Raw genomic sequence first — 15,944 nt, 5'->3', positions numbered from 1 at the left:
CTTGATACAGGAAGAAACACAAACCTGGAAATGAAGGCAGGTTGATAGATTTGGTGATAAGACTATGTGTAGTTTTTTTTCTGACCTATTCAGTTTCTCGATGAAATTAAGAGCTGAGGCCCAGAGGGTAAGACAGGAGGGGCAGTGTGACAATAGCCACCTCAAAGTATGGGAGGACACCCATCCTGGGAATCTAGAAGTCATGGGCAGCACTAAGACCCCACCCAAGGCGAGGTCTTGCCATGAGGTCAGCACACCCTGCTGAGTGGGCAAGTGGAGAGGAAGAGGTGCAGTTATCCAGTGCCGGGGGAGAGCGTGGGACGGGAAGGGGGTTTGGCCGTGAGCGAGGGAACGTTCTTAACCGTGGTGCGGTAGACCCAGGCCCGGTGGACTGGATGTGCAGGACCGTGACGGTTCCCGAGTAACTGCTGTGCACCAGAGGCAGCGAGCTGACGGAAAGGACATGGCCAGAGGCAGGGACACCTGAAATAGAAATTGAGCGGGGAGTGTAGTTATTGGTATTGCAAAGACCAGGGGATAACCTTGACAGTGACTGACTGAAGCAGGTGGAGGGCAACACCACAGGAGGGGAGGAGGCCGGGGAACGAAGGTCAAGGTGTGGGATGGGTTAGGTATGTGCACAGCAAAGTCACCAAGAATGGTACCTGGGGCTTTCCTGGCTCCGCAACGGGAGAGGCCACAACAGTGAGAGGCCCGCGTACCGCAAAAAAAAAAAAAAAAAAAAAGAGAATGGTACCTGGAGGAGTGAGCAAAGCAAGATAGAATTGAGAGGCTCAAATCCTCAGCAACTGTGAGAGCTTGCTGGGGATTCCGTAGCTGACAGCGCCTGTGAAGGGCTGCAGGAGCAACGTTCAATAGCATGTGATTCCAGGGGGCTGGCGTTTGGGGAAAAAGAAAAACCGCAAAATCCAAATGGAGTAAAGGAGGGCACCCAGCCCACCTCCAGTCAGGGCAGCTGTTTTGTTGTGGGAGGGGGCGGCAGATCACTCTCAGGGACTGAGACTGCCTTTGCCAATAGTTTATTCAACACAGGTTCACGGCAGGAGTTACAATAATCGCTCAAGCCAATAGCATACAGGATAATGTCTCTTTATAATAAGCCAATAACAAAATAACATAATCCAAACAAACGACAGATTAATTACACTGTTGTCCCACACAAGGGGAGATGACAGGAATAAAGTCCACATTTAGTCGAGGTGTACATTTTCTGTGAGATTCTCGAGGGAGTCAGCTTGACCAACCAGGAGCCGGCATCCAGTGGCCTGTTGCTAGGGAGTGACCCTGACACAGCTCACTCCATTCTTAAATCAAAACAACTTTTCTTCCCAAAAAAACTGGTTTTGGTCTTTGTCATAAACAGCTGGATTAAAACAACTTCACTCAAGTCATAAAAAAGTGCATTTGAAATCATATCAAACCAACACACAGCACTCTGGAGACTGGGAGAAAAGTGCAGAGGAAAGGGAATAAATGCTGGGCGGACAGTCTCCACTGGGGCCGGAGGGATTCAGAAGGGCACATATCCAGGCCCTGCCCCCGGAACCCTGCTTCCATGAGTCTGGACTATGTCACAGCCCAGGGACAGCACCTTTAAACATCTCTCCAGGTGACCCAGCAAGCAGCCAGAGGACCCTTAAGTTAAAGAAGATGATGGGACCATCAAAGCACAATCAGAGCAAGGCCTGTCCCACTGACCAGAACCCCCTGGGCCTTTGGGGATGGGGAGGGGCTCAAATTTGCTGAAAGCAGTCTCACCCATGAAGCCACATTGTCTTGTTACAGATGACCTCATTACACGTTATTTCTCCTATATTCTTGGAATTATGAGTATAAGTAGGTTATATCATCCATGGATTTCATTTCACGTTAGCAAAGGGGACTACAGACTATTTGTTATAAACAGACACCCAAGTGGATGAGCAGCTCTGAGTACTCAGAGGACACAGGACAAGGGTCTGTGGTCTGTGACAGACTCAGGAATGGCTGGAGGCAAGTGAGGGGCAGGGTGACAAGCAGAGACAGGGTAACCAATCCGGACAAGGTTGATCTGAAGGTGTCAGTACTGAATGAGGAGCCCCCGGGGGCCAGGAAGGGCCTGAAACCCTGGATCCTCACAGGGACCCTGTGGAGAGTGGGCCTGTCCTGCAGGATGCCATTGGCCACCAGGTGGCAGCATGGGACAGGAGAAGAGGGTCCACGGCATAAGGGCCAGGACTGCAGCACTGCTCTAGGGGCGGTCTAGTAATGGGCCCAGCCCCCTTTCTCCATCATAGCACTGGACTGTCTCCCCCAGATCCTAGACTTCCCCAGGCTGGATGACCACAGAAGGAAGCTGAGTCAGACTGCAGCCCCGCCTCACTTCCTGTAAGTGACTGTAATCCCACCAGGTCCCAGAGATGGCCCAGCTCCTCGTCCCTCAGTCACTCTCAGGCCCACCCTCCATCCCCTGGAGGCTGCTGCCCACTTCGGGCCTCCCGTGGCCCTGGGTCCATCTCCTACCGCCCAGGTCTGCAGACCCCAGGAAGTCCCCCACCACTGCCCCAGTGGAGACCTCCAGGCTGTCTCAGGGATCAGAACCCAGTGCTGGCCCACAAAGCATGCTGAGTGGAGGGGGGATCCCTCCCCCAGAAGAAAGGCCTGGGCCTAGCCCAAGAGCCTGCCACTCTCAGCCACAAGCCAAACGAGGCCAGAGGCCCTCAGCATCCCCAGCCGCACCCCCCTTCCTTGCTGACCAGGCTCACGTCGCCCCCTCACCTCCGTCCACTCACCCCAAACATTTGCCAAGCACCCCTCACACAGCAACCCAGGCCCCTTGCTCCTTGGCACCCACTGCAGGGCAGGGGGAGAGGACACACCCTCGGCTGCCCCGCCGGTGCTCTCACTGGCTGGGTCCTGCTGGGCAGGTCGGACCCGCCCCCAGGACCGGTGCCTGTGTGAGGCGTAAAGCAGGCCAAGGCAGCTCCTGAGGAGCCTGCGTGGTCCGCTGTGAAGGGGAGCAGCGCCCTCCCACTCGTGGCTGGTGGCGCTCACCCTGCTCTGCAGCCGTGCCGAGTCTGTGCGCTGACAGGTGCTTCCAGCACATTCGGGGGCCTGGTGTCGGGGGGAAATGGGCGGGAATGTGGGAAGCTAGAAATCCAGGCACTGGGCCCCACAGTGATTGGTGCCCCCCTTCCCAGGCACCCCAACCCACCTCCATCACAGAACACAGACGTGGGCAATGACCCTGGTGCCCTTGGCGACCCCAGTCCCCAGGCAACCCTACCCCAACCCCAGCCCAGCTCAACCTCTCTCCCAGCCCCTGTGTCACCACCAAGCCCAATGTCACCAACCCAGCCCAGCCCAGGCTGACCCTGACCCTGATCCAAGCTCCAGGTCAGCCAACCTCACACGGAGGGGAAATTCCCACTGAGTCAGAGGCTTGGCTTTCCTTCCTCAGTGACGCTAAGGAACCCAGAGCGGAAAGAGGCAGCTGAGGTTAGGGTGACAGGAGGGGTCTGCGGGCAGGTGGAGCTGGGGGATGTTTTGGAGGAAGATCTGGGGCAGGTGAGGTGGACATTGATGGGGAAGGTCTGGAGACCGCTGAGGTTAGAAGTGGGAGGTCTGGGGGTGGAGCTGGAAGGAGTCCTGGCCTGGCCTCATCTCACCCCAACACAGGGCTGGCCACGGGGGAGGACAACAACGAGTTTTTCATCGACTTCCTGCAAACGCTGCTGCTGGGATCCGCAGAGGAGCTCTATGAGGGGCCCCTGGGCAAGTGCAACGTCAGTGCAGATGCTAAGGTGGCGGTGACCGAGCTCAAGTCCTGCGTAGATGGCCTGCGGCCCATGCACAAGGCGGAGCTGGTCAAGCTGCTGGTACCGTGGCCAGGGGGGCACCCCACTCCCTAAAGGCCTGCAGCCCTAGCAGGACCCACAGTCCTACTCCTCAGGCCCTCCACCAAATGCCATAGCCCCTCATCACCCACCCAGTGCAGCAACCCCATACCCCAGCACCCCACAGACACCCTGACCTGCCTCAGCCAGCAGGGGTGGACATCCCAGACCTCACTGCCTGCAGAGCAGCCCTCAGCCTCCCCCTTCATGCACATACGCACATGCTCACACCTGACACACACACAAATGCAAACACACATGCGCACACCCCGCTTCTCCAGCTGCTGGAAGGGCACTGGCTGCAATGTGCCAGAGCCCACCATCCCCCCAGAGGCTGGCCTGGGCCTGTTTGTCTGATGGAGCTGTGGATCTCTAGTTACTGATCACTGGGCACGGGAACCCCAGGCCTCTTGGCCCACACGCGTCTGCCTTCCAGGTGCAAGTGCTAGGCAGTCAGGACGATGCCTAGTGGACCCCAGATGTGGCTCCAAGCAGCCGTAGGACCAGCCGCACAAGCAACCATGATGACGACACCCCTACCACTTCCCTATGCGTGGATTTATCCACAAGCCATCCAATCAGTAAAGCCTCCTGCAGCTCAGGCTCTGGCTCCTGTCTCTCCCCACCCTCAGGCACACAACTACAGGCTCACACATAGGATCATGTGAGCGGAGCACACACATATAAGAAACCCCACATAGAGGGCAGACCCACCAACAGAAATCCAGGCAGGTGGACAAAGCAAGACAGACAGATAGACAAGACATGTGGATGCAGGGAGGCATCAGGACACAAGAAGGCCTACGGAGGCAGAGGTTGGGGGCAGGGGCTCAGAGCGGGGAGGGGCAAAGAGCCCCAGAGAGAGGAAGTGGCCAGGGCTGGGGGAAGAGGCTGGGTGCCGGCGCTCTGCATCTGAAGGTTATCATTTTGAGACAATAAATGTGCACAATATACACATGACACGGGTCCAGGGGATTGAGAAGTCACCCAAGGAGAGAGACGGAGCCCCAGCCAGAGCCCCAAGAAGAACATGCTAATGAGGACACTCGGGGTCCGACGGGTGGGCACAGCCACCATGATGCAGGAGGGAGAGCAGGGTCAGGGAAAGGTCCCTCAGGAGAGCAGCAGCTTCCAATGCCAACTCCTGCCCCCACCCCAAACCAGGGCAGACCCTACTGCACCCTGGATCCCAGGATCCCCAACAGCCAGTCTTCTTTTGCCTCAGTTTCCCCAGCTCAGTACTTCCCCGGGGGCAGGACTGAGGAGGTTCAGCTCTGCCCGAGGACCTTACTCCTCGGCCACTCTGACTCTGGGCCCCATGGCCTCACTGTCCTAGTCCAGGACCTAGCTGTCCCCTTCCTGCCCTCTGCGCCTCTGGCCTGCACCCTGCAACAAGGAGCAAAGGCCCGGGTCCCGAGCCAGGCATGGGCGGGGCAGGGTGGGTCCCACTGGCTGAGGCCATTGTCTCCATCACACAGACAGTGATCTAGAACCCACCACCCCACAGAGCCACATTCTAGAGCTCAGGGACCGGGAGCCTTCCCCAATTCTCGAAGCCCCCAGGGGGAGAGGAGAGAGAGGGAGAGGGCTTCCTCTCCATGCTCCTTTTCTGGAAGTCCCTGGCACCGAGGCCAGTGCGACGGGGTCGCCTCTGAGAAGGCTCGGTCCATAGGTTGCTCTGAGCACTGCTCCTGGACTAAGGAGGTAAGGGCCCCTCCATAGCAGACCCCTGCTCAGCCCATGGCACAGCCTCATCCAAGAAGTTCCCCACCTTTGCCCACTGCTCCTTGCCCAGTCATGCCCAGGGTCCTCTGAGCAGGAAGAACCTGCGCAGACCCCCTCAGAGCCATTGTGGGGTGGCCCATAAGTGCTAAAGGAGACAGCTCTCATGAGCTTGTCCACGAGGCTCTGATGCTCCTCCTCTTGGGGGGTTGGTGCGGCAGGATCTCCCACTGCTCTGAAGTCTGGGCCTCAACTCGAGACCCCACTGAGGAGGCTGTGGCCTGCAGTTCTGCCCCTCAGTGGGGGCAAAGGCAGTGATGGGGGTGGAGGGCCCAGGCCTCCTAGCACCTGGTCACCCTCCCATCCATGGACAGAGCCAGTCATGGCGGAGGAGGTATGGGTGGGCACCTGGAGGCCCCATCGCCCCCGGGGACCCATCATGGCCCTCTACAGCAGCCCTGGACCCAAGTACCTGATTCCACCCACCACAGGTAAGCGCTTGGGAGCCTGGGAGGGGGCAGGAGCCAGGTCTGGGGGTGGCCCGGGGACGGCCAGGGCTCATCCCTGACTCCCAGCCCATCAACCCCTCTGGGATCAATGGGGGGTCGGGGGGAGAAGGGCAAGGTCTGGCTCCAAGATGCTCAGAGCCCCTGCCCCACAGGCTTTGTGAAGCACACGCCCAACAAGCTGCGTGCACCGGCCTACAGCTTCCATGGGGCCCCCATGCTCCTGGCAGAGAACTGCTCCCCAGGACCCCGCTACAGCGTGAACCCCAAGATACTGAGGACTGGCAAGGACCTCGGCCCCGCCTACTCCATCCTGGGGCGCTACTGCACTAAGACCACGCTGACTCCCGGCCCTGGTGAGGGACCCTGGCCCAGCCCCAGCCCCGCCCAACCCTGCTGGTAGCCACTGCAGGCCTGGTGGGGCCAGGGTGTGAGGGGTACAGCCGTCCTCACCCTCCTGACCCACCTTTCTCCTCATGAAGGGATACCATCAGGCCTGGAGGTGGAGCTGTGACCCCAGCGCAACCTCTGAGACCCTAGTGCCCAAGTCAGACTCGCCCTCCTTCTCAAAACAGCCCCTGCCTCCCCCCCACCCCTGCAGCCAGCATTTCCATCATGGACACCCCGGCACAATCCCTGTCGCCACTCACTGGGGCCCAGAGGCCCCACTCCCGCAACATCGGGGGTCTTCCTAGAACTGCCCGAGCAGGGCCGGGCATCTGTGTGGATCTGTTGGATGGTCCTCCCCGTCCCAGCACCCACACCATTCCTCCCCCCACCCCCAGGCCACTACTTTCCAGAGAAATCTACCAAGCATGTGTTCAACTTGGCGCCCAGCCACTCCATTTCTGCCCGAACCAAGACCTTCCAAGTGGACAGCACCCCAGGTCCGCCGCAGCCCCGATGGCCCGTGGCTGACCGGGTCGAGGATCCCGGGCAGGGCGGGTGAGGGGGGCTGGCCTGATAGGGGTGGAGACTCTGGGCACAGGATTCCGTCCAGCCTGAGACTCGGTGCTTGTGCCCTCAACAGGCCCCGCTGCCTACATGCTGCCCGTGGTGATGGGGCCCCACACTGTCGGCAAGGCCTCCCAGCCCGCCTTCTCCATCAAGGGCCGCAGCAAGCTGGGCAGCTTCAGTGACGACCCGTACAAGGCAAGGGTCGCCCGGCTGGGGCTTACCCCCTAGAGAGATGGCCCATCGGGCCCCTTCCCCCAGAACCTAGGACCCACCAGCCTGACCCCCATCCTCCCGAAGCCCCTCAGCTCCTTCCTCCTCTTGGAGCCTGCCACACGTCTGTCCCCACCCCCACTGGTTTACATCCCAGAGGTGAGGGGGGGCAGACAGTGGACGAGGACGAAAAGGCCGAGACTCGGCATGGAGACTGATGGTGCTGAGGAGAGACGGACAGGGACGGGTGTGTGGGGAGCTGCCTGCAGGGCGAGGAGCAGTCTGAGGCAGGAAGCAGCTGAGAAGAGGAGAAAAATAAGCTGTGACGTATTTTGGGGAGGAGGGTTCTGGCTGCAGAAACAGCCAGTGCAAAGGCCCTGAGGTGCTTGTGTACCCGGGAGCTTGGGGAGCCTGGGGAGACTGGCAAGGTGGCATCACAGCACCGCTGACCTCACCAGCCCAAGGCCCTTGAGTCCCCAACTGGGAAGAGTCCTCTCTCACACTCATGGAAGGGACAAGTCTGGGGCTGGAACAGACTGGGGTGTCATTGCCACGGCGCGCTGAAGGGAAGGTGACATCCCACACAGAGAAGGGCCCCACAGCACTGGGGTGTTGTCACATGGTGTGGCCATCGTTCGGAGACAGAAGAGTCCCCGGACACACAGACACACATTGACTTGGGGCCTGAAACCCTGTGTCTGATGCCGGCCCCTGCCCTCTGGCGTCGCACGCCCTGGCAGGCCGAGCCTGAGTGAGCCTCTTTCACCCCCCAGACCCCAGGTCCGGCAGCCTACAGCCAGACCAATGTCCAGGTGACTAAGTTCAAGGCTCCACAGTACACCATGGCGGCCCGAGTGGAGCCCCCGGGGGACAAGACCCTCAAGCCAGGACCAGGAGCCCACAGCCCTGAGAAGGTCTGGCAAGAGCACGGCCCAGAGGGGTGGGGTGGGAATGGGCGGGGTGACACGGCCGCAGGGGTCAGGTGGGGGCGGGTCTGTAAGCCTGCAAGGGTCACGGGGGCCAGGCACCATCAGAACACTGTGCATGCCACCACCAGCCTTCCCCAGTCGGCAGGCTCTGTGTCCCCAGTGTCCCCAGACACTGGTGACGGTGAGTGATGCTGACTGTCACCACATACCAGGCTCTGTGGTCAGGCCTGGCAGTGTGGACTTCCTGCTGGTCACCTTGGCCGGGGGTTTAGGGGGTACAGCAGCCCCGGCCCCAGTGAGGGCAGAGCCTGTGGGGTGGAGGCAGGGGTGCTGGCCCCTCACAGCCTCTCCTCTCCCAGGTGACAGTGACCAAGCCCTGCGCCCCCATCGTCACCTTTGGCATCAAACATTCTGACTACATGACACCCCTGGTCGTGGACGTGGAATAGCCCTGGCCCTGCCCCACCCGTCACGCTAAGCCTCTGCACATCATGTCCCCCCAACAACAGATTCCCTGAGCTGAGGGCTTTGGGCGGCTCCTCTACCAGCTGGGCTGCAGCCGGCCTGGCCCTGCAGGGCAGAGCATGCTTGCTCGAACAATTGTGACCAGCTACTTTTTCTATGCTTTCCCATCTGCTAAATGTGTTTCCTGCTGTGCCCAGATATACAATAAATCACGGATCCGTTAGCAATGGCTTGCCTTGAGGGAGGATTAAGGTTTTCCAGAAAGGGGCCCCCTAGGTGATCACGCCAGCCCATGTCGGGTCCCACCCTAGCTCCCAGGGCCTGGGGTCTGAGCAGCGAGGAGGGCTCAGGAACATCCGACGCTGCTGTGCCTGCCCTTCTGATTCTGCCTCGAGCGCTGCCCTCCGCGCCTTGTTGTATCCTCCAAAGACGGTCACACCTGCATTCGTCCCCTCCCATGTGTTCCTCTCCCTGTGTGACTGACTCTCCCCTGCCGAGATGGGGTCTGTGTCCCTCCCCTGGAATCTGGAGTAGAGCCTGTGACCGTCCTGAATAAAGTGATGCTACGTGACTTCTGAAGCCAGGCCATGCAACATACAAAGAAAACAGCTTCTGCCTGGATGTCCCTCTTCTCTTTGCTCACCTTCACACCAGCCACCATGTTGTAAGGAAGCTCAACACATGGCGACACAGTGATCCCAGCTGGGCCCTCAGCTCACACCAGCAATGACCTATGGATGTGTGTGAGCCTTCAGCAAGTGGCAGTGCCAGCCTCTTGTCTCCAAAAGGAGTCCTTACATCATAGAGCAGAGACAACTGTCTCTGCTGTGCCTGTCTCAAACTCCAGCAGTAACCATAAGACATAAACTATTACTGCAACTTTGACTACATTCGAAGGTGATCTGTTAAACATCAAAGATAATACGGGAAGCATAAGATCTGGGAAGGGAAGGGGGTGTCTGAGCTGGGATGAAGAGGGGCATTTCCAGAGGGTGCCCTGGAGTCCAAGGCCAGCCTTGAGGAATGAAGTCTAACCTTCACCCTAGCCCTGGGCAGGCAGCCGTCACCCCTGTGGGACTGCCGGCTGCAGCTGCACTAAGCACAGTACAGCTGCTGACCCTCACTCAGCTGTGACCGTGTCAAGCTACTTGTTCTAAATACCTCACATGTATTCCTTTAATCCTGAAGAAGTAATGCTATATCATCTTCCCCATCTGAGTCACAGAAACTTGCGCAAAGGAAGGTCCAGCAGCAGGAAGCGGCAAGCTCACGTCTGCCCGCCTGAGGGGATGAGTGAGGGGACAAGGGACCCAGGAGAAGCAAAGCAGCAGAGTCGAGACCATTGGTGCGCACGGCCAGTTTATGGACCAGAGTCAGTTCCACACAAAGCTATCTAAAGCCCCCAAAGAAATGAAAACACCAAAGGCTATGTGTTCACTTCATCACGAAGCTGTTTATTCCTAATTTTTATTGCTAGATGTCTTATTCTTGAATTATGGGATAGAGCCTGGCAGTTCATCCTCACCTGGCACAGAGGGAGGCTCCAAGTCCTGCTTTATGGTCTCCGGGATCAAAATCGGCAAACCCCACTTACCCACAGGATTAGGTGCTCAGTGTACAGGGCTGAGCAGGAGGGTGAAGGCCCCACAGGAAACCCTGCTGACACAGCGGCAGCAGGGTTGCCATGCTCCCTTCAGGAATTCACCTAACACAATGAGAGTAAGAAGCAAGAAAGTAAACCAGAAAGAAACTAAAACCCAGACCCCCAAATAGCTGGAAGGGCTGCAAAGAGCCATGGAGGTGGAGAAGTGGGGAGGCACAGACGGAGACCTGAGGAGAGAACACAGCAGCCAGTGTGCCACCCTGAAGGCAAACTCTAAATTCCTGGTCTGTCTTGGCAAGATGAGGGGGCACACCACGTAAAAGCATCTGCGGGGGAAAGGCTGCCATGGCTGAGCCACGTTCTCAGGAAGCAAGGTGAGCAGGCCCAGAAAAGGTGGGGGCCACGGAGCTCAGGTCTGGGTGTATCTGCAGGGCCTGCGGCGACCAGATGGAGCCACGGCACGGGCAGCAGCTGTTGAGCTTGGTGGCCAGAGGACCAGGCCCCGCAACAAGGTTCAGTGTGAGATGAGAAGCAGGCGAAGTCAGAGCCACAGCGCACAGGGCGCCGGGGGTCAAGGCAGGACCAGAGGCCTGCAAAGGAACGTCCAGGAGGACGGGGAAACAGCCAAGCCCCAGAGACATGGGGACAAGCAAGGCAGTCTCACCGGGGGAGACACAAGCACACACTGGACGAGACAGCGCACTCAGGTCGCAGGGACAGCGGGAGGAAGGGCACCAAGGCAGGCGTGCGAGGAGAAGCCGGCCTGCTGGGCGGAGAACGAGGGGGAGGCGCAGCAGCAGCGCCAGAGGCGCGGTGCCCGGGGCCAGAGACCAGCAACGTGGGGTGGCAGCTGACAGGCCCCAGGCCGTGGCTGACGCGTGTGACCACACGTGGCATGAGCGTGTGGGGAGGCGGACAGTGAGCCAGGAGTCCTCAGGGAGTAAGGGGGGCTGACTAGGAAACCAGAAGGTCGGAACAAGGGCAGGGAAGGACACAGAGCCTATGATTCGTTTCTTAAAAGTGTTTTTTGTGAAGACAAGGATACTGGGGTCTCAGTGGGTAAGAAGCCACTGGTCTGGCTGGGTCTGTGGTTCAGTTCGAGGTTCGAGTGAGCAGGGGACTGACCAAGTGGGTGCTGAGGGCCCAGGGAGAGGGGGGCAGACACTGCAGTGGAAGGGCCGGGCTTGGTGGAAACTGCCCGCTGACCCTCAGAAACTGACCTACAAGTCCCACGAAGAGCCCTTACTTGGAAGCCTGCTGTCTACACCCCCAAAAGTCCCTCCTCACACCCTGCCTGACTCTGAAATGCCAGATGGGCTTGTTTCTAGAGATCTGGTCTCCTGGAAATAGATCTCTGGTGCTCTGGATAGATCTTGAATCGTGAGAAAATATCACTTTCTGCACCTGGATACATGGCTGGGAGATCACCAGAATGTGAGCCCCATGCTTTCAGCAAAGGTTGCAGTTCCCAACTCCATCCACAACCCCTGCCCTTTCCTGAGGGTCGGGCTTCAGCTGCGGGACTGGAAGGCAGGAAGAGGCCTCTCAGCAGGACCCTTGACTCTCACTGGTCCACGGATGCCCAGCAGCTCTGGGCAGGAGCAACTGCCATCTCTGGGTTGAGAACACTCAGCTGAAGGTGACAGCGATGATTCGAGGTTCACCGCCATAACCCCTTCCTATGTCAGCGCCGAGCATCTCAAATACCAGACGTGGCCTCACCCAGACAAGAACAGCGTAGAAGAACCTCGAGATGTTCAGAAACTCGAGGGCCAGGGGAAGAGCTGCTGTTCACAGGTGACCGTGTCCAGGATTCCCAGCTGCTCTGCTTGGACCTGACTCTGCTGGAGCTTCTAGCACCCAAGGTGGCAGAGGGAGGGGCCTTGGCTACCCCATGAAGATGGGCCCCTTGCACACATGGGACCAGCTAACACAAGCTCACTGGGTCAGAGGCTCCCAGCCACACAGGAACGAGATTCCTAAGCCACAATCATCGTCTCAAAGGAGTATTTTGTCGTTAAGTCCTCTGGCCCAGGACGCCAGGCAGAGGCGGACCGTGCTTGCCCGAGGCACCCGCAGAAGCCAGCTCCCACTGGCTCACGTCCTTGCCCTCGACAGGAGGTAGGAGAGGATGAAGAAGACCACGATCAGGCACACGGCCATACCACACAGAAGCTTCCGGTTGTCTCGCCCAGACCGTGCCATTGTGGAAAAGCGCTTCACACTCCCCGTGAGGAGGCCCGTCACACTCGTGAAATCCGTGTCCTGAGAAAGGAATCCCATCATCATCACACAGGGGCGGCGACTCCACAACACACACACACGTGGGGGCCTGCACAGCAGGTGGTGGGGAGCAGAGGTGACCGTGACACTCGCAACCACAGACCCTTACCATGCCATCCAGGTACTGGTTCTGGTCTTCCACGTCCCTATCAATGTCCAGGGCCAGCTGGTCAGAACACAGAAGAGGCAGGGTCAGGCCAGGACAAACACAGTGGACAGCACCTGACCCCCAACAAGACCAGCAGAGGTCAGGAGATCCAAATGCCACCTGGGCCGCACACAGGTGAGTGTGCCACAGACGGGACAAGGATGACGGAACTACCTGAAACCCCTCCAGGCCTTCACCCTCCCTCTGACACCCCCTCCAGGACGCTAGGTGGAGGCAAAAGGAGAGGACCACCACTGACCGATTTGAGCCTGGTGACCTTGGAGGCTAAGCTATCAGCCATCCGCTTGTTCTCCCGGTCTAGAATCTCCTCCACAGCGCCGGGGCTCTGAGCTGCAAGAAAAGACAGAGTTTGAGGGCATGCATCCACCCACGAGCATCCCCTGGACGCCTGCACCTCAGCCCTTTGTGGCCTCAGGGATCTCACTCTAATCCCATCTGGCTCAGTCAGGTGTCCGGAGGTACTGGGCCTTCCTGAGTCTGTTGAGCAGGTCCCGCCCTAACCCAGGATCCAACACGTGGACTCCACACACAAGACAGGCTGTATAAACAAGTGTGCATGAGCACATGTCCTGTGTACTCATGCAGGCTGGGATGCGTAGGCACCTCCAAAGGGCTCAGTCGAACCAGCACTTTCTGACATTCTGTGACAAAACCCGTACCATCCCTCCATGGATATCACCAGTGACGTACACAGAACCTGTTGTCAGAGAAAACCAGTGAACTCTGGTAAAGCCTTAGGAAAGCCTTAGTAACAAAGGTTGAGACTGATCCCAAGAGCAGGGTCTAGGTCTGCTCACTTCTGCAACCCACACAGGGCCTTGTATGACACCCAGAGCACGGTGTTTGCTGAGACCTGGCCCACGACAGGGGCCGGGCCTGGTGATTTAAAATTACCATCCTATCAGGTCGGTGACAACTGCCTCCCCCAAAGTTCAGAGTGCATATTTGCCTTGGCCCAGATGCCTCAATGAGACTTATCTAATAGGAGCACAGCCCTAAGAACCACGAATGTGTACAGACCCCAAAATTAGAGGCGTTGGCGTCCTACCAACCCCTCGTATCCATTAATTCCTTAAAGGGCACAACAGCCCAGCGAAACAAGCATCAGCATTCCACTTGGCAAATGAGAAGAGGGGCTCCCAGGGGGCAAGTAGGGCACCCCGAGCCCGAGTCCGTACGCGGCCTGCTTGGGCCCTCTCATCACGCGCAGCCCCCACTCCGAGGGGGCTAGCCTCCGGGACCCGTCGACCAGGCGGCCCGGCCGAGGTCCCGGACAGAACCATCTCGCAGGGGTGGGGACTGCGGGCCTCCGGACCCCGCAGCTTCACGGAGCAGCTGGGCAGGAGCGCCCACAGGGCCCCAGGGACTCCTCCACCGCGCTGCTGGCTGCAGCCCGGCCGCCCTGCCCCGTCGCCGCCCGCCCCCAGGGTCTCCCGGACGAGGCCACCCAGCGGGACGGGGGGCAGGCAAAGGCGGCTCCTGCGGGCAGCGGCGTCGGTTCCGGCAGGCCCCGCCGCCATCCGCGTCGGCTCTCCCGCACTCACCCCTAGCCCAGTCCGCCATCCCGTCCAGCTCCGACCCGGAGGACCCGGCTCGGCCACAACCTCCTCTGACGTGGCACACTCGCGGGAAGTGGCGTCCGGTCCCGCCCCTTCCGCCTCAGGCCTTCCGCCTTCCGGCCGAGGTCCAGGCTGCGGAGGTGCGGCAGTGGGAAGGACAGAACCTGACGTTTCTTCCACAGCTTGGCTTGGGGATGGGGCGAGCCCTTTGCTCTTGGGACCCCTGGGTGGTTAGTGTCTTTAGTGGCAGTTAGGGTGCCGAAAAACACTCCCGCAGCCATTCCCGCCTAAGGCGGCTTCAGGTCCTAACTGTGAAGAGCTCACGGGCCCTTTCCCAGGCGAGAGAGGCTCCTCGCCGCGACCCCGCCCGGGTCCTGAGGCCCGACCCGGCCCGCCCGGCTGCGGTGCGGCTAAGAAGCGGACTCGGTGCGAAGGCCGGCTCCAGTTACTGCCGGCGGGACAAAGTGGAGATCAGTGCCTAGAAAGTGCCTGGAACCAGCGAGCAGTGCAGAAGTCGCAGGGGTGAAGCACTCCGAAGAAAACAAGAAACCAGGAAGAGGAGTGGGAGCGTAAAGGGAGTGGGGACGGTAGGAGCCAGTGCTTCTTGACTTTGCACCCGGGCACTGACAAGGGGCCTGACACAAAGTAGATGCTCAACAAAGCCTTCTTGCCCAGTGGATGGACTATAGGTTACCACCCAACGTAATGGAGCATTTGCTGTGTGTCATTTAGTCCTCCTGACAGTCCACTGAAATGGGAACTTTTATCATCTCTGCTTTTCAAGTAGTAAACTGAGTCCAGGCCAGACCAGCAGGTGTGCCTGCTTAAACAGCAAGGAAGTCACCGCACATGACCAGGCTTTGCCTTCATCCTGACCTCCCCTCCCCACTCTCCCCTTTCTCTCAGCCACAACAATGACGTTTCTATCTCCCACCACGGCCATTCCCACCTTTGCACTGGCCACTCCTTCTGCCTTCCATGACCTTCTTTCAGATCCTTTCCTGGTTCACTTCGTACCAACCGGTCTCAGCAAAAATGGCACTTCTTCAGGTCTCCCTTCAGTCCATCAAGCCCCTTTTCTTATTAGGTCACAACACTATGCCTAAAGTCGTCTCGTTTGCCCGTTTTTCTTGGTCTTCACCTCTGGCACATAAGCTGCACGAAGGCAGGGACCTTTGGGTCCTGTTCACCCGCATCCCGGCTCCTCGCATGCAGTAGGCATTCAAACGCCTGTTTAGAAAGCAAGTGGTCCCGGGGTTGCAAAATCCTTTCCACCTCGACTTTCTCCTGGACATCTCATTCGTTCTGTGCATCAAGAAGAGTGTTGGTGTTCGTGTGATGGAGGGGTGGGGGACTGAGGTCCTCTCCTACAGGGAATTCCGGCCCAAGAAGCGAGGCTCACGGCTCGGTTCAGGGGCGATTCGGGCCCAGAGGTCGGACGATCACCGAGTCGGATCTTGAAGCCCAAGCTCACTTGGCGGCAAAGCCTTCCAGTTCTAGGGGGGCTGTTCCAGGGCTCGCCACTTTAAGGCGCGCGCAGCCCAGACTACGCCGCGCACGCCTCGTCCCGGCCTCCCCCGCGCGCCTCCCAGGCCCCGCCCCGCGGCGCCGCGCACGCCTCGTCCCGGCCTTCCCCGCGCGCCTC

At 59.1% G+C, this 15,944-nt stretch overlaps 3 protein-coding genes across 5 annotated transcripts; 2 read left to right on the top strand and 1 right to left on the bottom strand.

The window, feature by feature from the left end:
- Nucleotides 1-3,130: 3,130 nt before the first annotated feature.
- Nucleotides 3,131-4,365, top strand: SCGB1C1 (secretoglobin family 1C member 1; the record flags this gene model as incomplete). The annotated part of the gene is made up of 4 exons (XM_081240770.1): nucleotides 3,131-3,142; nucleotides 3,270-3,396; nucleotides 3,679-3,878; nucleotides 4,333-4,365. The coding sequence occupies 4 exons, from the start codon at nucleotides 3,131-3,133 to the stop codon at nucleotides 4,363-4,365; spliced, it is 372 nt and encodes a 123-aa protein (XP_081096896.1).
- A 1,635-nt stretch (nucleotides 4,366-6,000) lies between these two features.
- On the top strand, nucleotides 6,001-8,669 carry CIMAP1A (ciliary microtubule associated protein 1A; the record flags this gene model as incomplete). Of its 2 annotated transcripts, XM_081240440.1 has the most annotated exons (6): nucleotides 6,001-6,109; nucleotides 6,280-6,480; nucleotides 6,910-7,011; nucleotides 7,155-7,276; nucleotides 8,065-8,205; nucleotides 8,580-8,669. In XM_081240440.1, the coding sequence occupies 6 exons, from the start codon at nucleotides 6,001-6,003 to the stop codon at nucleotides 8,667-8,669; spliced, it is 765 nt and encodes a 254-aa protein (XP_081096566.1). The 2 variants fall into 2 exon arrangements, with proteins under 2 accessions (XP_081096566.1, XP_081096567.1); XM_081240441.1 differs by lacking the exon at nucleotides 8,065-8,205.
- A 1,444-nt stretch (nucleotides 8,670-10,113) lies between these two features.
- Nucleotides 10,114-15,901, bottom strand: BET1L (Bet1 golgi vesicular membrane trafficking protein like). Of its 2 annotated transcripts, none has more exons than XM_081241548.1 (4): nucleotides 15,249-15,901; nucleotides 12,979-13,070; nucleotides 12,681-12,737; nucleotides 10,114-12,553 (listed from the first exon to the last, which is right to left on the bottom strand). In XM_081241548.1, the coding sequence occupies exons 1-4, from the start codon at nucleotides 15,277-15,279 to the stop codon at nucleotides 12,386-12,388; spliced, it is 348 nt and encodes a 115-aa protein (XP_081097674.1). In that variant the 5' UTR covers nucleotides 15,280-15,901; the 3' UTR covers nucleotides 10,114-12,385. The 2 variants fall into 2 exon arrangements, with proteins under 2 accessions (XP_081097674.1, XP_081097675.1); XM_081241549.1 differs by lacking the exon at nucleotides 15,249-15,901 and adding an exon at nucleotides 14,285-15,241.
- Nucleotides 15,902-15,944: the final 43 nt, after the last annotated feature.

This window comes from Mesoplodon bidens, assembly GCF_964165515.1.
Source record: "Mesoplodon bidens genome assembly, chromosome: 7".
Classification (NCBI taxonomy): Eukaryota; Metazoa; Chordata; class Mammalia; order Artiodactyla; family Ziphiidae; genus Mesoplodon; species Mesoplodon bidens.
The sequence above is the reverse complement of the archived record's forward strand: the minus strand, read 5'-3'. Positions and strand labels throughout refer to the sequence as shown.